Source organism: Nannobrachium achirus (assembly GCF_963921795.1).
Source record: "Nannobrachium achirus genome assembly, chromosome: 7".
In the NCBI taxonomy this organism is placed as follows: Eukaryota; Metazoa; Chordata; class Actinopteri; order Myctophiformes; family Myctophidae; genus Nannobrachium; species Nannobrachium achirus.
This window is the reverse complement of record NC_137816.1, coordinates 9,221,446-9,243,474: the sequence shown is the minus strand read 5'-3', so window position 1 is coordinate 9,243,474 and position 22,029 is coordinate 9,221,446. Positions and strand designations below refer to the sequence as shown.

The 22,029-nt window shown below is 44.0% G+C and overlaps 1 protein-coding gene across 1 annotated transcript in view; it reads right to left on the bottom strand.

Annotated features, from left to right (window-relative positions):
- lrrk1 (leucine-rich repeat kinase 1) overlaps nucleotides 1–22,029 on the bottom strand; it is a gene marked incomplete at both ends in the record, with an annotated part of 99,072 nt that overhangs the window by 46,634 nt on the left and 30,409 nt on the right. Inside the window, 10 exon segments of the mRNA XM_080729262.1 lie at nucleotides 6,875–7,044; nucleotides 11,089–11,347; nucleotides 12,532–12,671; nucleotides 15,659–15,828; nucleotides 15,955–16,126; nucleotides 17,739–17,836; nucleotides 18,553–18,731; nucleotides 19,526–19,685; nucleotides 20,434–20,557; nucleotides 20,910–21,082. Coding sequence (XP_080585388.1) covers nucleotides 6,875–7,044; nucleotides 11,089–11,347; nucleotides 12,532–12,671; nucleotides 15,659–15,828; nucleotides 15,955–16,126; nucleotides 17,739–17,836; nucleotides 18,553–18,731; nucleotides 19,526–19,685; nucleotides 20,434–20,557; nucleotides 20,910–21,082 — 1,645 coding nt within the window.

Below are 22,029 nucleotides of genomic sequence, written 5' to 3'. Positions count from 1 at the left end.
ATGTGTGCAAATCTTTGAATATATGTATTTTCAAAGCGAACGTTTGTAACTCAAATTTTGCTTCTGGGTGGTCCCTGGAACTAGATATTTTGAAATGAGGGTCTGTGGCCAAATAAATATCATTTTGGGGGTCCTTCACATGAAAAGGTTTGAGCACCACGGACATAGTAGTCTCTCAAGAACAGACTAACTGAGATCCATTTAAGTGAAAAGGACCTTTTCTTTGACGATGGCCGGCCAGATTGCTGACATTTTTCCAAAAATCTTAGAAGGATTCAAAAGACACTTATAGAATCGGGTCAAAATTCAAATTTTCACGATTTTTCAAAAATAGCAGATCTACAAGCTCGCAGCGCGGCACTCGGTGCCGCGCTGTGAGCTTGTAGATCTGCTATTTTTCAATAGTTAAAGCATAAAATAATGAAACACAAAATGTGTACCCTTTCTAAATGGGTTAATACTGCCGCCTAGAAAAATGGAAGCCGCGTCTAAGTTAACGGGGTTGTTTGGTGGAAGCTGTGCTTTACCATTCTGTGGAGAGATTTCCCTCTAAGCAATAAACCTTAATGAACAGTGTTGGGTTTCTCAATCTCCACTGCACCGTTATGCAGTAAAAGTACACAGCCGGCACATGGGACACGGTACGTGAGACCTATTAGTGTTATTAGATTGGAACAGATAGACGTGGAACGTGGACATGGAAGCAGCCAAACAGGCAGCCAGGCAGGCAGGCAGGCAGCCAGCCAGTCATTTCCGAGCACCTTGAGAGTTGATCCCCCTCAACCGGCTGACGCACTGGAAGACAAAGGAGTCTGTCCTGGTGGAAGATGGATGGTCTAGTTTGAGTCACTGCAAGAGACCTGGGCTGAGGTACATTATGCAGGCCATTTTAGCTTTTGGCATCCACAGCAACAATGCTGCGTCCGATCTCAGACAGCAATGAATGCTTGGTTTGTCTTTTGACCAGGGTCTCCCTCCTTTTACCCCTTCTACACCAAATCTCTTCCCTGAAAATAGCCTGGGTCGCTGGCCTACTGGTCCGGGAGCATACATAGGCATGGATGCCTAGCAGCGCCGCTGATTCCCGATCCGGACGACCTTTGCCACATGTCACTCCCCGTCTCTCCCCCCATTTCCTGTCAGTCTACTGTCCTGTCAATAAAGGCAAAAAGCCCCAAAACAAATCTTAAAAAAAAAAAAAGATATAAAGATATATAGATATATATATAGATAGATAGGGAGCTTGTAGATCTGCTATGTTTTGGTCAGAGTTGACAATATAGTATTAGTAACCTCAAGCAAAGAAGAGGTAAACTATTTGGGCTGTATTCTTTACAACAAACTGGGTGAAAGAAATGGCATCAAAAGTGATCAAGAAAGTCAATCAAAGAACAAGATTTCTGGCCAGGATTTCCTCTTTTGTCAAGCAAAGGTGCTCTCTTATTCAATGCCATTTTGATTATGCTTGCACCTACAAAACAAATAGATACGACTACTTCTCGGCCATAAGCCCATGGCACACCTAATTCCAACACACTTTGCTACATGTAGTTTGGGATGGCTCAGGGTAGAATACATGGTGAAGCTGATATCACTGGGATTGGTATTTAAAACCCATTTAGGCCTGAACACATTATGACGCAATATTTTATGCTTTAACCATTGAAAAATAGCAGATATACAAGCTCACAGCGCGGCACCGAGTGCCGCGCTGCGAGCTTGTAGATCTGCTATTTTTGAAAAAGTCTTGAAAATGTGTGCAAATCTTTGAATAGATGTATTTTCAAAGCGAACGTTTGTAACTCAAATTTTGCTTCTGGGTGGTCCCTGGAACTAGATATTTTGAAATGGGGGTCCGTGGTCAAATAAATATCACTTTGGGGGTCCTTCACATGAAAAGGTTTGAGAACCACTGACATAGTAGTCTCTCAAGAAAAGACTAACTGAGCTCCAGTCAAGTGAAAAGGACCTTTTCTTTGACGATGGCTGGCCAGATCGCTGACATAGAAACATAGGTTTTTTTCCAAAAACCTTAGAAGGATTCAAAAGACACTTATAGAATCGGGTCAAAATTCTAATTTTCACGATTTTTCAAAAATAGCAGATCTACAAGCTCGCAGCGCGGCACCGAGCTCTGCTATTTTTCAATATTTAAAGCATAAAATATTGCGTCATATTGTGTTCAGGCCTAAATGGGTTAAGATAGTCAAAGAGACAGTGCCCTCAGTTCCCTCATAACTGTCAAAATACTTCTCTAAAGTGAGTGACTCCCACAAGCACAACACTAGAGGGAGCGACCATGATCTGGTACCACCCAAATTTAGAACAAATATGGGAAAGTTCTCATTCTACTGCTCTGCCACCAAAATGTCAGACATTCCCCCTGACACCATCCATTGAAGGATGTGGGTTCTTCCAAATTGGCCTGAGAATACATCTATCAGGAGACCAAAAGTGGAAGGTAAATGTAATTTTCCCATCTCTTTTGTACGTATAGTGTTTGTGTTTGTTGATGACATGTATTATTGTGTTAATTCTGGATGCTATGTTGATTAAATGAATACATAGGACCACAATGGAAACAAGTCCCCAGGACTTTTTTGTGTTATCCTTTTAGCTTTTAATGTCAAATTGTACCATGTGCCGTTTACATTTCTGACCAATAAAGTATTCAATCAACCAAAGGTGCGTTCAAAAGACACTTTTTAGTTTGTCAAGAACTGCGTAAAAATCAAACCTTGGTTCGAAGTGGAGCGGTGAATTTGAGCAGTTCCAGGTCTATGTTTTTGATTCTATGTGTTCTAAATCTATGAATTCTGTCCTAGATCTATAATGCAGTGATGTTGCTAGCTTTTTAATGTGTCATGCTGTTGTGTGTGTGTGTGTGTGTGTGTGTGTGGGGGGGGGGGGTTAGTGTTGGTGCGTGCGCGTGTGTGTGTGTGTGTGTGTGCGTTTGTGTAGTGAGTGTGGGTGGGGGGGTGTGTGTGTGTGTGTGTCATGCTGTTGTGTGTGTGTGGGGGGGGGGGGTGAGTGTTGCTGCGTGAGTGTGGGTGGGGGGGGGGGGTGTCATGATGTTGTGTGTGTGTGTGTGTGTGGGGGGGGGGGGGGTGAGTGTTGCTGCGTGCGCGCGTGTGTGTGTGTGTGTGCGTGCGTGCGTGCGTGTGTGTGTGTGTGGGGGGGGGGGGGGGGTGAGTGTTGCTGCATGTGTGTGTGTGTGTGTGTGTGTGTGTGTGTGTGTGTGTGTGTGTGTGTGTATGTGTGCCTGCACAACAGCGCCCCTCCTTTAACTTGTGTGGCCACTCAAGGTATTGCCAGGCTACAGACATAGCCACCCAGAGACATAGCCACCCACGGACATACCTGTCTATTGGGAGCGCTTTCACCGCTCCAAAAATGGCTTCCAAGGACACTGGTCGAGAGTAGGGTTGGGACTCGTTAGGATTTTAACGATTCCGAGTCCTTAGCGATTCCCTCTTAACGATTCCGGTTCCTAACGGTTCTCTTAACGGTTCCAATATATATATTTTTTCATATTTTCTGACATCCATTATTAACAGTAGTTGTTTACATAAGCCTAATGGGCGTTCAAACAGTAGTTAGTATATTTTCTAATATTAGTAGTAGATACTGTTTTCTCTTATGCTCTTTTCAATACAGTAGAACTATCAAATTACAAAAAAACAATTAAATTTCAGTTCTCTTGTCTGTCTTACAAGGAATCCTGTATTTTGTAGATGTTCTCTTATCCTCTATACAGTAGCAAATAGCAAATGACAGAAAAGTGTCAATTCTTAAATGTCAAATCCTGTTCTTTTTTTAAACAACACTCTTACCCTCTTTTCAATACTGTATCAAAGAATGCCTTTTTCCTCTGGTACATAGCAAGCCAACTGTACTGTAAGCCAGACACAAACTAAGGCATAACAACAACTCTTACCCTCTTTTCAAAATCAATACTGCATCAAAGTCAAGACCTAGTGTCTCATTGTGGATAGACTGTTCAAAGTCCCTGACTTTCTAACCCACCATTTTATATATTGACTGTGTCAATTCTTGTTTTCAGTAGAAACGTTGTTTCCACATTGTAAACAGTGGCAGAGACATGCATCTGTACAGAATTGTTGTTGTTAGCCCTTAGCACTGATTAGTGCTATGCTCTGTAGCAGCAAAGTAGACACAGCACTCAACTGCTCTCTTCCTGCTTGAGCGTCGGTGGAGTGGCAGTGGAGCACCCTTCAATGATTAAAACCGGAGCTTTCCCAGCATTGCCGTGACGCTCGACGCACTCGGTGGAGCCGGGGGGGGGGGGGGGTTAAACGTTGACGTTAAGCGTTCGTTAGGTGGACATTCCCAGCATTCCTTCTGTAGAGGTGGCCTGACGTCACCAAGCGTTCGTTAGGTGGACATTCCCAGCATTCCTTCTGTAGAGGTGGCCTGACGTCACCACTCAACGCTAATGCGCGCTGATGAGACCCGTTAAGAGAATTGGACCGGCAGAAATGATTGACCCGGTTCTGGACCCGCTATCATGGAACCGGTTCCTAAAAAGAACCGGTTTCGGGTCCCAACCCTAGTCGAGAGTATTTCTGTACAGTAGAGTGCAGTTTGTTGTTGGCTATAAAAGGAGAGGGCCATGGGACGATGTCTTGTGCAGCAAATAGATAAAAATGTAGGTTAACTTGCATCTTTACTTCCCTTCTCAGACTTCTCTTATTGACTGGGAGACCATGCATTTGTCTTGTATGTTAGTGACGCCAGACACAAGCCTCAGAGTGGTTAGCATGGATTAAAGCAAAATAAAATCTCACAGACGTTTGTATGGCCAAGTCCTATAATGCGATTTGTGAAACACTGTGAAAGGAGCCCCAACCCAGTGAACCCACATTAGCTCTGTTTCCTAAACAATTAACACAATATGTAAAACAATGATGTTTTAGTAACACCGTTTCTGCTGTTCTGCATACAGCCAACCAGGTGAATAAACCATAGGTTGAGGCTTTAACCTTTGCTTTTACCGGTATATGAAATATCCAAGACTATTAAGATGTCATGGAAGCTGTTCTGAACACATTGCTAGATTGACCACTTCAAAAACTTTAATCTTAAAACAATAACCGAAAATAGCCTATCTAGAAGCTCTCAATGCGCGTAGGTTGGCTATTTTTGACGCACGTGCTTCCATAAAAGACATGGCTGGCTTCTACGGAATCCAAATGACTGAAGTTGTGGTGACTGAGAACTTTAAACCATGGGTTAACGAAGATCCTGAAAAGGACTGAAAGCGATTTAGATGGTTTTCTTTCTTTTATGAGCATGGCAAGCAGCTGCCTTTTGTTTATAATAAGGTCTCTTTATTAGTAAGTTTTAATTTATTTACTTTGTGAGTCATCAACATTACAATCATCCATGCAGAGACCCATGTCACAACCTCTCTTATTTACAGTATGTACCAACTGGTAAACTGGCTCTATTGTTATGAGTCAGCATTTAGCGACAAAAGGAGGCAATTGTGCAATTGTTAATTCCACTACGTCTTTCTTATGTACTGAGGGAGGTCTTTTGAAATAATGACTGGAAAACAGCCCAAACAGGCAAGATTCATAGTGGAAATGCATGCATGGCTGCCAAAATGTAATGTTCTGTTCTGTTATCTTTCATCAGCTTTTTCTGGACCCAAGACTCCTTATTCACAGATAAATGACTACAAGGTGAGAACATCAGGGTTAGTGCGGACAGAGATGATGATGACATGGAGAAGAGACATATAAGAGAAGGACCAATGATGAAAGAGTTCTGCAATACTGCAATAAAGAAAATCAAGCTAAAACACATTTCGTGGAATAAACCGAAGAGTTTAAAATGGAGGGTGAAAAGGATTAAAGCTTGAAACGGAGACAGTGAATAGAGAAATACCAGGGCTCTCTGTTGTACAGTGAAATATCAGGAATTTCACATATTCGAATCACTGAAGAGTTACAGTAGTTTGGTCGGGGGTAGGGCTGTTACGATTAAATAATTGCGATTAACGATTTAATTGTGTTTCTGAGCATAATCATAAACAAACTGTGGCCACACACTGACTATAGCCATCGTTTGTTTATGATTATGTCAGAGTGACTTGGCCGCGGTCCGCCCTCCCGCCCCGCCGATGGAAATGATTATGACCATTAATGCAGAAAAGAATTGTGATCATCTCAAAACAATTGCGATTAGACGATTAATAATTGTGACAGGCCCAGTAGGGGGTCAAGAGTTGATGTCACGTTACAAGAGCTTTGAGGATGGCCGTGATTCCAGGGTAACAGTGTTGATTTCGTCGACTAAAACTATGACGAAAAAGTTTGTCGACTGTGTTTTTTTTCACTGACGAAAACTAAATAAAAACTAAAAACAAAAACTAAGCTGTGGTGACTAAAACTAAGACTAAATATATTGACAATTTCGTCAACAAAATAAAAACTAGACTAAAACGTTAGGGAGGGACTAGTGGAGAAGAGAGTCATTTTATGTTTGCTTGCTCTCAGGTGTTGCGTGCTGAAAATAGCCGATCTACAAGCTCACAACGCGTCGCGCTGCGACGCGTTGTGAGCTTGTAGATCTGCTATTTTCAGCACACAACGAAGTGTAAAATCAGTCATTATGATGCCATCAAGGCCTCCCAAAATACATTTTAGTCGACTAAATCAACTGTAGATTTAGTCGCCTAAAATCTTATGATATTTAGTCGACTAAAACTAGACTAAAACTAAAACTTTTCAGGTGACTAAATTATGACTAAAACTAAATGACATTTTATTCAAAAGACTATGACTAAAACTAAATCAAAATTTGCTGTCAAAAACAACACTGCAGGGTAAACATGTCATTGCTGTACCCGTGTCACTGTGGATGATCTGCTGTCGACACCTCTTGAAGTGGAAGCGTTTGACAGCCACTGGCTGCTTCCGATAGCGGGCTCTGTAGATGATGGTTCCACTCCCACCCTGGCCCAGGATATCGCTCTCTTCCTCAGAGCACTCCAACTGGTCCTTCTCCAAGAAGAGGCTGAAGCGTGCACGCACGCACGCACGAGCACACGCGCACACACACACACACACACACACACACACACACACACACACACACACACACACACACACACACACACACACACACACACACACACACACACACACACACACACACACACACACACACACACACACACACACACACACACACACACACACACACACACAGGACTTTCCATAATTCCATAAAAATGTAAATCCCTGTCCCTTGCCATAAGCTAACCTGTATTATTAATGAACCATATCATAATCCTTATGTAAAGGAAGCAGTCTGGGTTATCCTTCTATACAAATTGCAGCATATTGCAATATGCATATTGCATCATTCAATATAGTGTAAGTGATTTTAACCCATTCAGGCCTAGAATTATTGAATGCTTTAACCAGTGAAAAATAGCAGATATACAAGCTCACAGCGCGGCACCGAGTGCCGCGCTGCGAGCTTGTAGATCTGCTATTTTTGAAAAAGTCGTGAAAATGTGTGCAAATATTTGAATATCTGTATTTTTAAAGCGAACGTTTGTAACTCAAATTTTGCTTCTGGGTGGTCCTTGGAACTAAATATTTTGAGATGGGGGTCCGTGGCCAAATAAATATCATTTTGGGGGTCCTTCACATGAAAAGGTTTGAGAACCACTGACATAGCAGTCTCTCAAGAACAGACTAACTGAGCTCCAGTTGAAGTGAAAAGGACCTTTTCTTTGATGATGGCTGGCCAGATTGCCGACATAGAAACATAGGTTTTTCAAAAAACCTTAGAAGGATTCAAAAGACACTTATAGAATAGGGTCAAAATTCAAATTTTCACGATTTTTGTAAAATAGCAGATCTACAAGCTCGCAGCGCGGCACTCGGTGCCGCGCTGTGAGCTTGTATATCTCCTATTTTTAAATAGTTAAAGCATAAAATAATGATACACAAAATGTGTACCCGTTCTAAATGGGTTAATATACTGTATTTGTAATGAATTTTTCAGACAGTGAAAGCACAGATTTCAGAGAGAAATCCTCTGGATTCTATATACACAATGTGTTTTCCTGACCCATCAACGCATGCGCAAAAACAATCAGAACGCCTATAACCCTAAACCTCAATTTTACCCCAATTTACCGTCAGCATATGTGGCACATCTGGGAAACAATGTACAGTATACATTCTGTCCGGAGTGCTCTCCTATAGGCCCACAGTACCGCTGCATTCCTGAGCCATTAGCAGTATCCTCTAGTCTACATCCCTCTCCAAAGCTCTTTCAAGTGGAGCAACCGAAAACAAACCAAGATGGTTGAATTCGGCATTAGTACAATAGTCCTTGGTCAGGTGCCAAATCCAAATGATGCCACTTTGAACATCAGGCTCTGGAAATAGTTTCCTTAAAGGTCTCACATGTGGACATAAAAACTAGGGGAACATTAGATCAGCCACTTTTCACTTAACAGATGCTATGAATTTCAGCAGAGTCATTTCTCTCTCCCCGTTCAGTATTTGGGGGTTATGTGTACCGTAAAAGCGTGTGCGCGCGCGCATATAGCGTGAGGTTCTGTTAGTGGGTCTGCATGTGCATCTTGACGGTAATAACGCGAAGCTTTCAGGAATTGATTTATTTGATATCTGCCCAATGTATTTATGAATGGGAGGACAACATGTTTGTGTGATTGCATAAATGATTCGGCAGGGACTGGGAGGCAAACATCCCAGCAGGCCTTTGGAGGCCAGTTGCGCAACCAATCCTACGATCCAGTACCGCTTCCGAGTCCTTGACTGAGTCAGCTGGGCTGTGTGTGTGTGTGTGTGTGTGTGTGTGTGTGTGTGTGTGTGTGTGTGTGTGTGTGTGTGTGTGTGCAGGGGCGTCACAAGGGGTAGGAAAGTGGGACTGAGTTACCAGGGCCCAAGGTGGAGGGGCCCTGGTAACTTTAGCTATTGAAAAATAGCAGATATACAAGCTCACAGCGTGGCATCAAGTGCCGCGTTGCGAGCTTGTAGATCTGCTATTTTTGAAAAGTCGTGAAAATGTGTGCAAAATATTGAATATGTATTTTTTAAGTGAACATTTGTGACTAACATTTAGCTTCCGGGGGGGTCCCTGGAACTAAATATTTTGAGATGGGGGTCCGTGGCCAAATTCATATCATTCACATGAAAAAGTTTAAGCATCACTGACATGGAAACATGGGTTTCTTGCACACATTTTCACAATTTTTCAAAAATAGCAGATCTACAAGCTCGCAGCGCGGCACTCGGTGCCGCGCTGTGAGCTTGTATATCTGCTATTTTTCAATAGTTAACATTCATGGGGGGCCCGCAGTGAATCCTTGTTGTACCCAGGGCCCAGAATTTGGTGTGACGCCCCTGTGTGTGTGTGTGTGTGTATGTGTGTGTGTGTGTGTGGGAAAAGACAGACAGAGGCTAGTGAGTGTGTATGTGGAAGTGCTTGAGGGAGTGATGGATCGTGCATGTGCAGGGTGGGGGTGCCCTTGAGGTTCGACGATACATCAACAGATGCTGTCGCTGGCAAGAATTCAACTGAAACTCATTATACAGCCAAGCCCCTGGGGGGCAGCGCAGGCTCCCTCCTTCGCTCTCTGTCTTCTCTCTACCCTCTGTGAGCGTTGCGTGCATCCGTCTCTAAATATGTATTGTGTGCTCCATCCAGCTCTTGTCAGGACAGCTCCTGTGGAATCTGCCTGGCTGAGCAGCAAGACAAACCACCACCAGGCCTGTCCTGCACAATGATGCAGTGACGTGGAGCCAAGTCAGTGGAGGTCTGACATCCACACACACACACACACACACACTGGCTCCATAAGAATTAGATATCACCCCTAGGGATGGGTATCGTTCACCTTTGAATCGATACGATACCTTTTTCGATACCTGGGAATCGATACGATACCCTTTTCGATACCATTTTCGATTTATGTTTAACTTCAACACGGAAAGAGTGGTGACTCGCTGGCTGCTGCGGTAGAGCAGAGGTGATGATGATGATGATCACACAGTGTGGCGGAGCGGAGAGTATAGATGTTGGATAATCATCATAATAATAAACATTACAGGCTATTGTCGGCTATTTTCCACAGTAACGAGTGTAGCCTACTAAAGCAGTCATTAAACTCTCAGTAGCCCAACTGTTACAGATGCGACCGGCCAGGGGTGCGTTCCAGAGTATCGAAACGAGGTATCGTTTGTTTTTACGTGAACCGATACCCGATAGTATCGACGCCATGCGATCGATACCATTAAAAGTATCGCAGACGATAGAGAGAGAGAGAGAGAGATAGGAGAGATAAAGTACAAAAACAGGAGTGGACGCCGTATGGAAGCAGATGGTGGGGTGTGCGTGGTGGTGAAGGGTCAAGGGATACGGCTCAGAGGTCGAAACAAATAATTAAAACGGGTCCTCCGCCAATTACATTTGTTTTCTACCAGTGACATTCGGTGGGGGTGATGTCACTAGGGGGCCAGCTGGGGTTAACCCATTTAAGCCTAAAATGATTGAATGCTTTAACCAGTGAAAAATAGCAGATATACAAGCTCACAGCGCGGCACCGAGTGCCGCGCTGCAAGCTTGTAGATCTGCTATTTTTGAAAAAAGTCGTGAAAATGTGTGCAAATCTTTGGATATATGTATATTCAAAGCGAACGTTTGCAACTCAAATTTTGCTTCTGGGTGGTCCCTGGAACTAAATATTTTGAGATGGGGGGTCCGTGGCCAAATAAATATCATTTTGGGGGTCCTTCACATGAAAAATTATGAGAACCGCTGACATAGTAGTCTCTCGAGAACAGACTAACTGAGCTCCAGTGAAGTGAAAAGGACCTTTTCTTTGACGATGGCTGGACAGATTGCTGACATAGAAACATTGGGTTTTTCAAAAAATCTTAGGACACTTATAGAATCGGGTAAAAATTCGAATTTTCACGATTTTTCAATAGTTAAAGCATAAAATATTGCGTCATAATGTGTTCGGGCCTAAATGGGTTAAAGGCCAGGGGGGCTCATGAGGTTGAGAGGTAGTACCGTGATGGGAAGTCAGTCATGAAGAGCTCGGGGACCAGCTCCTGGAGGGGGACAGGCAGGTCCGGGTGCTGGGGACAGATGATGTGCTCCTTGTCCGCCGCGGCCAACACACAGTCCTCCATGTTGAAGTAGTGACTCCCCGCTCCGTCCCCCGTCCCGCTCCGTCCTCTTGCCTCTCCTCCCCCTGCCGAGGCACACAGTGGACAGGGGGCGTACTGCTCTATGACAAGGCTTCCATCACTCTCACTGGCAGTCAGGGCTACAGCAGGTAAAGCAAATAACACATAAAAGTGACAAATTAATGAACCGTGTTACGTCAAACGTGCCAGGCACACTCGTCTGCACACGCAGAGCCAACATAAGGCTCCACCACCCCTGGACTCGTTCGTTTGCCAACGTACCAGGCTGAGAGAACATTAATTACACCGTTTTCGGCACATCGGAACTCAGCCGCTAGCCTTAAACTGATCGCATCAAATGGTGTTTTAACAGGTAAATAGACAGCAGCAGGTAGCCTGGGAACCTGACCAATACACAAGCTCATGTTTTGTCTTGAAGTTGATGAGTCACTGGGGCTTGTAAGCTTGAAGCTGCGTGCAGCCATGCGCACAAGTGGATGGGTCTGACGCAGCGCTTGACTGCCAGCTCCACCCGTCAATGAAGGACGGGTGCAGTTTACTAGAGCTGGTGTTGCGGAGGCACTCACATGCAGGGGCGTCACAAGGGGGAGGAAAGTTGGGACTGAGTTACCAGGGCCCAAGGTGGAGGGGCCCTAGTCACTTTAGCTATTGAAAAATAGCAGATCTACAAGCTCACAGCGCGGCACCGAGTGCCGCGCTGCGAGCTTGTAGATCTACTATTTTTGAAAATGTGTGCAAATCTTTGAATATATGTATTTTTTTAACTTTGTAACTCAAATTTTGCTTCTGGGGGGGGGGGGGGGGGGGGTCCCTGGAACTAAATATTTTGAGATGGAGGTCCGTGGCCAAATACATATCATCTTGGGGGTCCTTGACATGAAAAGGTTTGAGCACCACTGACACGGAAACATAGGTTCCTTGCACACATTTTCATATTTTTTTCAAGAATAACAGATCGACAAGCTCGCAGCGTGGCACTCAGTGCCGCTCTGCGAGCTTGTATATCTGCTATTTTTCAATAGTTAACATTCATGGGGGGCCCGTAGTGAATCCTTGTACCCAGGGCCCAGAATTTGGTGTGACACCCCTGCACACATGCGATGGTGCGCGCGCAGCTGTGCATTCAAATTACGGATTATTAGAGAGACAGAGGAAAGTGCAGAGAATGCAGTAGGAATAAAAGGAAGAAAGAGAGAGAGATACAGAGAGAGGTTGAGTGTGTGTAGCTATGTTCGGAGAGGGAAAGAGACTGTGCTGGGAAGACAGACAGAGAGACAAAACAGGAAGAACAGGATGCACTCACCAGGGAACCACTGTTCTATTAGAGAGTTGACATGGTCGGTAATGAAAGCCATGGCGGAGAAATCTCTCATTTCTGACTGACAGATGATCTTTATGCCTCCACTCTTCTTCCTCTTCCAGTTGACATCGGATGACTCCACGCTGCAGACACACAGACAGAGACAGACAGTTTCACTTCATCACCTCTTCGAATCCCTTCTCATTATCACTATCAGTCTAGCAGGTGTTTATAGGGCTGTCACGATTATGACATTTTACATGATGATTAATTGTCACTCAAATAATTGCGATTAACGATTTAATTGTGTTTTTGTCATAGAAGACAATTACATTTCTGTTTGGCTTTTAGGCTTTTAAGTTGCACATGGTAGATATGACACATAACCTAAATATACAAAGAAACTACTGATATATTTGACAACTTTATACTCAAAAAAGAACATTGATGCGACGCGTTGTGAGCTTGTAGATCTGCTATTTCCACTATTTTTGATACATGAACATTTTCAACATGGAAACGATTATGAAAAATAATCGCGATTATGTAAAATAATTGCGATTAGACGATTATGTAATAATTGTGACAGCCCTAGGTGTTTATCACCATGCTTTACCCTATATGTACTTTGACTTACAAGTATCAGCCTAAGAATAAAGTTAAATCTTTGTGATACCAACAAAGAAAATGATCAAATAAACAGGTGCAGTGACCAGACTAGAACAGAAAAAAATGAATACATTCCTTTTTTCTTATTTTCTACTGGTGGTCTGATTTTAAGGCAGACTATTATCCAAAGCATACTGTAGTTTCTTTTTTTGTCATTGGATTCCATTAATTTCTGTAGGGTATGAAAATAAATTTGTAGTGACTAATTTGCTTGAGATAGGTAACCCAACATGACATTTCTGTCATACTGAATTTCTAGCCAAAGTTACATTATCGTTGAATTCTATGCCAGTTGAAAGCATGGAATGTTATGAAAAGTCTAACTGGACATCCCGGAAAAAAGTAAAACTCTGCACACGCACGCATGCACGCACACACACTCACACACACACACGCACGCACACGCACACGCACACACACACACGCGCACACACACACACACACCAGTACAGTAGAGCCATAGTGAAGGGGGACTCGGGAGGTCACAGATGGGGCTAGAATAGATTATGTGATATCCTGTATTAAATCTGACCAACATCGCCATTCTCAGGGCCCTACCACCACACAGGCTAAAATTAACTAAATATGTTAATCGTTTAAAAATCAAACAAACGATGGTATGCTTTGGAAGATAGTTGGAAGTCATGTCAAGGACGCATTGAATCGTAGTCATTGGGCTAAACATTCCCGACTGTTGGCATGGTACTTTACTGTAAACAGTAACAAATGTACACTAGGGCATTCACGAATAGTGATTTTTACTAGTATTCGAATTATTTGACCTCAAAGTATAGTCGAATAGTCGAATATTCGACAGGACTGGCCAAACTGGCAAATATTAAGTAAGCAAGAGGTGAACATTGTGAAAATAGCCGATCTACATGCTCACAACGCCTCGCTTTGCGAGGTGTTGTGAGCATGTAGATCTGCTATTTTCACAATATTTATCTGCAGAACCGAGTCACATTAAATGTAATACCTACAATTCCAAGTGAGGGTGGGGGTCCCCATTTCAAATATGTTTGTTTATGTTGGGGGTCACGGCCTAAAAAGGTTTGAGAACCTCTGGTATAGAGCATTAACAAATTCATCCACCAGGGCCATTGACTACTCATTCTTATGACTTCCTATCTAGCCAAGCTTTATACATTTTTTAAAGAGAAAACAATAAAAATAAGCGAATATTCGACTTCGGTGAACAACGTCGAATAGTGACTTTGATATTCGAATATTCGAATATTTGGTGAATGCCCTAATGTACAGTACATGAAGTCAGGAAGTGAGGGGATATATAACATTTTACGAGAGCATACTGTAGCTTATTCATTCATAGACCCAACGCTATGAAATGTGAGTTTTATCTGAGAAGCACCTGTGAGAGCTGCCAGCTGTGATTATGCCCGAGCAGCTGGCAGTGAGCAACATAGAGGTATGGGTACGTGTGCTTTGAAGACGTATGGGTGTGTGCGCTTTGAAGAGGGAACATAACGCTACTGGACCATCCTATTATCACAGGATGTGGTGCTAAGTCTGTCTCTGAATGCAATTAATTATGTCTACTCGGATACAGCTTAGCGCGGCCTGGGGGAGACGCGAAGCGCGATAGTCTGGCAGCGTGCCAGCAGTTGGGATGGCAAAGCAATTCTCACCTCCTAAGTGAAACTACAGTATAAGAACTGCGGTTTCACTGTGTGTGTGTGTGTGTGTGTGTGTGTGTGTGTGTGTGTGTGTGTGTGTGTGTGTGTGTGTGTGTGTGTGTGTGTTGTGTGTGTTTCATGCACATTAGTCAAAAAAACACCTCATCAATCTCAATGAGCCTTCAACGGTTTGAAAGATGCAACTACTCTATCATACCTATCTGGAGGATTGGCCTAATCCTGAATCCATTACATGACTAATACAGTGCGGGCCTTGAAGCTGATTAAATTAACTAATTTGCTGCCATTTAACAATACCTTCGTACTCTCATATGCCCCTGTCTCCATAGACTTCCATGTAATTCATAGTGCACGGATCATGACACACATGCCTAGATAATGCACCATGTGTGTCCACATTGCTCACAGCTTTCAAACAAAAACATCCGAATGGAAATCCGTTCAGGCATTCATGAGATAGCAGCCATTATGTTTTCCTAAAATGTAAACAAAGATGGCTGCCATGTTTGAAAGATGGGGTTGCTATGGGGGTTAAACATGCAATTTCGCGATTGCTATCATGCCTACTACATTTTTTGGGGTCAAATCCTTTTTTTTTTTTTTTTTTGAAAAATAATTTTCTTTTTTTTTTTCAAAAACGGGAAATTTCCGGGTTCTACGGGCATGGCAGGGCGGTACAACCGGATTTTTTCGGGATTTTCGGCCATAACAGCAAATGAGTTAATGTAATTGCGTGTCGTCCCATAACTCCCATTGTCCCCGCTTCCTTTTCAGCCCGCAACTATTTTGCCCCCTGCTCTGACCTGAGGTATCCCCCATCAAAGGTAACCAGCAGTCCTTCCTTCCAGTAGATGGTCTGGCTGCGTCGTACTCTAAAGGTACTGCAGCGGTTCCTCTGCTGAGTCCCGGCAAAGCTGTAGATCACCGAGTTCCTGCTTCGCTGGTTCTTAGCGTTCCTCTTTGGCTCGAATGACTTCAACAACACAAAATCGGGGGGCATTAAATATTAAACAGCAATAACTGTACAGGAAGTGCTGTGTGGATGATGAATAACGTTGTTGTTGTTGATGATGTGCTTTTTAGAAGTAGAGCCCATTACCTGGAGGTCCATCTCTGTGAGGCTGATCAGCATCCTGGCGATGAAGCGCTCCCAGAATCCGGCGGGGACGAAGCTCATCTTGAAAAGGCGCTGCAGGGTGTTGGCAGTCTGCTGGCGGAAGCCATGGATGTCCATGGCTGGCTTGGGGGGCAAGAGGTGAGGCAACAGATAACTACAGCAGCAGAAAAGAGAACATGACCGTAGTTAGAAAACGACATGAGTATCAAAGCAAATTGTGAATGCTCATCACATCACAGGGTTCCCCAATTAGTTTTCCCCAAGGGCCAAATTATGTCTAGGGTACCAAGCCGAGGGCCACAACAGTGACGGTGGCGTTCCTGCTACTCCAGTGACAGTTCAGATATCGTCGTTGTCGGGTGAAAATCTTGTATGTCCAAAACCGTTCGTTTTGCATTTATCATTTTCAAAATGATTTAAACTAGTGAAAACAGCCGATCTACAAGCACACAACGCCTCGCGGTGCGAGGCGTTGTGTGCTTGTAGATCTGCTGTTTTCACTACCTTTGTGCGACGGCCTCGTATGATTTGCGAAAGAACGTACACATTTGGAGATACGAGATTTCCACCTGACAACGACAATATACTAATGTTGTTGCTGCTCTTATACCACCATTATTACTGGGGTTGGTGGGGGCCAGACGGTAGCCCCCCGCGGGCCGCAAATAGCCCGTGGGCCGCCTATTGGGGAACCCTGCTATAGGCTCTGTGCATATCTCTAGTCCCAGGTTTCCCTAAAATGGCTTTTCCTGACATTTCCTGCCTTGTCTCGCGCAGCCAGACAACTCAAGCTTTCATCACATCCGGCTCAACTATTGCAACAGCTATCCTCCATGGCATCAACCTCCAAAGTCTTCAATAAACTTCAATATGCCCAGAACTCAGCTGCCCGCCTGCTCACCAGTAGCCATTCCAGAGACCATATTACACCAGTCCTCCAATGGCTCCCGGTCAAACAAAGAATCCAATTCAAAATTCTACTCACCACCTATAAGGCACTGAATAATCAGGCTCGGGAGAGTGTTTTCTGCTGGTGTTTCAGTCCGAGTGTATCAAGGGGTGCGTTCGGAAATGCGCACCGGGTGTGTGCTCAGTGTAGTGAGCGCCTAAACCCAACCCTAATCCTAACCCTAACCTCAGTAAAACTATGCCTAAACTCAACCCTAACCCTAACCTTAACCTCAGTAAAACTATGCCTAAACCTAACCTTAACCCCTAACCACACCCGGTGCGCATTTCCGAACGCACCCTTTGATACACTCGGACTGAAACACCAGCAGAAAACACTCTCCCAATCAGGCTCCCCCTACCACTTTGGCATCACGTCCGCTTTATCGCTAGATCATTTCAAATCAGCAAAAGATTTGAACCGTAAAAACACGCCGGCTTCACATGTGTTTCCAGCTCAAATCTGCTGCCTGTAAGTCTACAGTTATGCACAGAGCCTAATCATGGACTTAAGGTGGTTGCACACTGCACTGCGTGTTTTCGTTGCGTTTTGGAAATCCGAAAGCCGTAGGCCAGGGAGAGAGAGAGGAAAGAGAGAGAGAGCAAGGGACTCAGTGTGACAGCTGCGAAAATCGAAAAAGATCAACCCTTGTCCGAAAATAAATACGAAACGGGCGGCAGTGTGCAAACGTGATTGACATAACGTGAGGTTGATTTTTTTATTCACGCGCTCCGAAATTCACTCCGATATTCGGCCCGAAAAACGCAGCAGTGTGCAAAGACCTTTACTGTAGAGCTGCATGTCTACGGTACAGTACCTGTTGTTGGCCACAGGTAGCGCTATCTCAAACTTGGCTAGAAACTGGAAGTACTGCTCTTCTGTCTGCTGGGTGAATCCTGTTCCCACAAGCAGCATCTGCACAACAGACAGCAATGATGGGAATCAACAACGGTGAAAATGCACACGGCAGCAGCACTGATATAAAAAGCTTGTAAAAGCAGGCTGGCGGATGCCTCGTTGTGCCAACCAGGGACGTGCTGGGCCCCTGATTCAGCCCGGGAAAAAGAGTTGGAGAGGCCCTCATTGCGCGCTATAGAGAGAGAGAGATCTCTCTCTCTATAGCGCTGCTGCCACTCAAAGATTTGCCATTTCAGATCATGACAAGTGACAAGCCAGTGGGCCAATTACTGTACATGAGTTATATTTCGTCGTTGTCGGTTGGAAACCTTGTCCAAAACCGTTTGTTTTGTATTTATCATTTTAAAAATGATTTAAACTATAGTGAAAACAGCCGATCTACAAGCACACAACGCCTCGCACCGCGAGGCGTTGTGTGCTTGTAGATCTGCTGTTTTCACTACTTTTGTGCAACGGCCTTGTATGATGAAGCAGGGCTTTGCTTTGCAAAAAATGTTATAAATTTGAAACTTGGGAGATACGAGGTTTCTGCCCGACAGTGACGATTTACTTCGTTGGCCGCCCCGGCCCCAAAAATGGAACGAAGGCCGACATTTTATTTTTATTTTTTTCCTAATGGCCGGCCTGGACCGGCCGGGAATGAACCGGCCTTTCGGGAGTTGTCCCGCTTTTCCCAATGGCCAGCACGTCCCTGGTGCCAACTGATGCATTACTCTGAGATCTTCTGTGCGGATCACTCCATTCCTGGCCACGGAGCGGGACGACTTGAGGTGGATGATCCTTTCCAGGCACTCTGACAGCCAGACGGGGCACAGGAAGTACAAGGTACACAAGCCATGGCTGGTGTCTGGGAAGTGCAGCAGGGTCCCAGTCTCGATCAGGAAACTGATGGCTGCATGGATGATACCAAACACACAAAGGGCAGGACTTGTTAGGAAGAATTTGACACAAGCAGCTGCATGATTAGTCCTTAAAAAGGCAATGAGACCCAATCTCTGAAAGTCGTTATATAGTCAGGGAAAATTAGCAGAATACCTGTCAAATCTGGGAATAAATTCCTTACCAAACAATTTCTTCACCAATGTGTTCGTAAAAGTGTCTAATAACATATCTAACAAAGATTGAAATTCAACATCCCTAGGAAAATCTTTGTCAGCTAGGGTAATTCTGGGTCTCGTTCACTTACTATACACTATACCAGGGGTCCTCAAATACAAATCAAAAGTGGGATGTGAGGGGTCTAACTAGGTGTTTTTAATTATTCTGAATCCATTGCAAGCATTTGTTTTGCACAAAAAACATTCCTTGGGCTAAAAATTGACCTCCGTACCACTGTGAAAAGTGATGACTCATCACTAAACCATCATTTTTATCTATTGTTTTTAGTCCAATGAATGTTTTCCGTGCTAAACAAATGCTTGCAATGGATTCAGAATAATTAAAAACACCTAGTTAGACCCCTCACATCCCACTTAAAGTCATTTTTTCCCTTATAGTATAGTGTATAGTAAGTGAATGAGACCAATAATTACCCAAGCTGTCAAAGATTTTCCTAGGGATGTTGAATTTCAATCTTTGTTAGATATGTTACTAGACACCTTTATGAACACATTGGTGAAGAAATTGTTTGGTAAGGAATTTATTCCCAGGGTTTTATTAATATTCCCTGACTATATAGTTTCCTACCGGTCTGCAGGTCCTCATAGTCCCTGATGTCACTTCCTGGGTTCTGCTCTATGAGGCGGTCCAGCTGGCCATCAGTCAGATATTGGACCTCGTCCTCAGTGTCTCGTCTGCAGCGCTCTGTAATCACTGCTTCCTGCAGCGTCAGGTAGCTTCTAGGGATCTGGTTTAGAGACAGTTTAGAAAAGGTCATTCATATGGCTAGTAGGGCATTCACCAATAGTGAGTTTTAGTATTCGAATTATTCGACCTCAAAGTATTCGAATAGTGGAATATTCGACAGGACTGGCCAAACTGTCAACTATTAAGTAAGCAAGAGGCGAACATTGTGAAAATAGCCGATCTACATGCTCACAACGCCTCGCTCTGCGAGGCGTTGTGAGCATGTAGATCTGCTATTTTCACAATATGTATCTGCGGAACCGAGTCACATTAAATGTAATACCTACAATTCCAAGTGCTTGTCAGGGTGGGGGTCCCCAGTTCAAATAATATGTTTAATTTGGGGGTCACTGCCTAAAAAGGTTTGAGAACCCCTGGTATAGAGCATTAACAAATGCATCCACCAGGGGCATTGACAACTCATTCTTATGACTTCCTATCTAGTAGCCAAGCTTTATAAACTAGGCTATATTATATTTTTTGAAGAGAAAACAATAAAAAAATAAGCGAATATTCGACTTCGGTGAACCACGTCGAATAGTGACTTTTGATATTCGAATATTCCAATATTTGGTGAATGCCCTAATGGCTAGGTGACTGGTTCAATTCCGGATGGCGGTCATGCAGGATTTATTTCAACTCCTATTCCCTCCTATTAAGAGATTTACGAGTTCATTGCATTCTTTTGTTCTTCGAACATCCTTTGAGAACATGAGAAGTTGAAGCAAAGACCAGTTCCATTCACTCACCAGTCTGCCCACCACTTTGTTGCCACTGGCAGAGGTGCCGCTGTTGTCCTTCATGGAGCATGCCACCTGGTAGAGCAGCTTCCTCAGACCATCCAAGCCCTCTAGGGTCTTGCATGACACCTCACTGCATATGCGCGATTGCGCGCGCACGCGCGCACACACACACACACACACACACACACACACACACACACACACACACACACACACACACACACACACACACACACACACACACACACACACACACACACACACACACACACACACACACACACACACACACACACACACACACACACACAGTTCACACACTCATTTATTTTATTACATTTTATTGTTCATGGCATTTTATCCCTGGCATTCTGTTTTAAATTTAGTAGGCTATTAGGCTATTAAACTTTCACAATTGATCCAAGTGACTGGAGAGGAACTCGGCTGAGTGCTCTGAAAATGTCAAACGTGTGTGTACTGACTGCAAGTGTTTCCAGGTGATGTCAGGATAGCCGGTCGCTCGGGCCCCGGAGGGAGATCTGCAGAGAGCCAGGATGAAGGCGCGCAGCGTGGCGATCCTCTCCGTGCGGAACTTGGTGTCGATGAGGTCCAAGTGCGTGCCCACCACCACGACCGCAGAGTTTGGAGCACGTGCCTTTGGGGAGCAAATCGGGAAGGGGACGAAAGCTATTACCAACAGGGCCGGTTCCTGGCATAAGCAAACATAAGCGGCCGCTTAGGGCCACAACCAATAAGGGGGCCACATCACAGGAAGAAGATATTTTTTAAACATATTGTTACATTATGTCATGTATCCCCTGTCCAAAAACTAGCGTTATTATTTTAACTAGTTCAGTGCCAAACGACTTTCAGATCAACTATCTCACTATGGACTTCCCTGCCAAACGACTTAAATCGACTTTTACTTAGAAAAAAACAAAAACAAAAATGATTTTTGATTTTTTTTTTGGACCCCATTAAATCTAGTAAACATGATTTCAATCGCGATTTTGTATGTTCCACCCCCCATACAACCCCATCTTTCATACAGGGCAGCCATCTTTGCTTACATAACATGTAAAACATAATGGCTATTTTCTCAAGAATGCCTGAACGGATTTCCAATCTGATTTTTTGTTTGAAAGTTGTGAACAGCCTGCACAAACATGGTGCATGATCTGTGCATGGGCGTGCATGATCTGTGCACTATAAATTACATGGAAGTCTATGGAGATTTATGGCAATATGAGCCAAAAAGCCCATATTTAATTGGCAGGGAGCGAGTTTAATATGCACTCCCCCCTTCCTCCTTCATGAGCAAGTCAATATGCCTCCAAAAAGAACATTTCGATCTGGTGCTACAGATTATTTTAGGCGGCCCCTCACTAACGGATGCGCGCGTACGCGCGCATCCGTTAGTGAGGGGCCACCTAAAATAATCTTGCATAGGGCCACTTGAGTCCTAGAACCGGCACTAATTACCAAAATGTCCTAAGAGTTCTACTGCCGCAAGTCAGCCATTGATCTGCAACAGACACCTGCAGTAAGTTAGTAGATGAGGCTATGACGCAGATTTAGGGAAATAAAAGACGAGAGCAATTT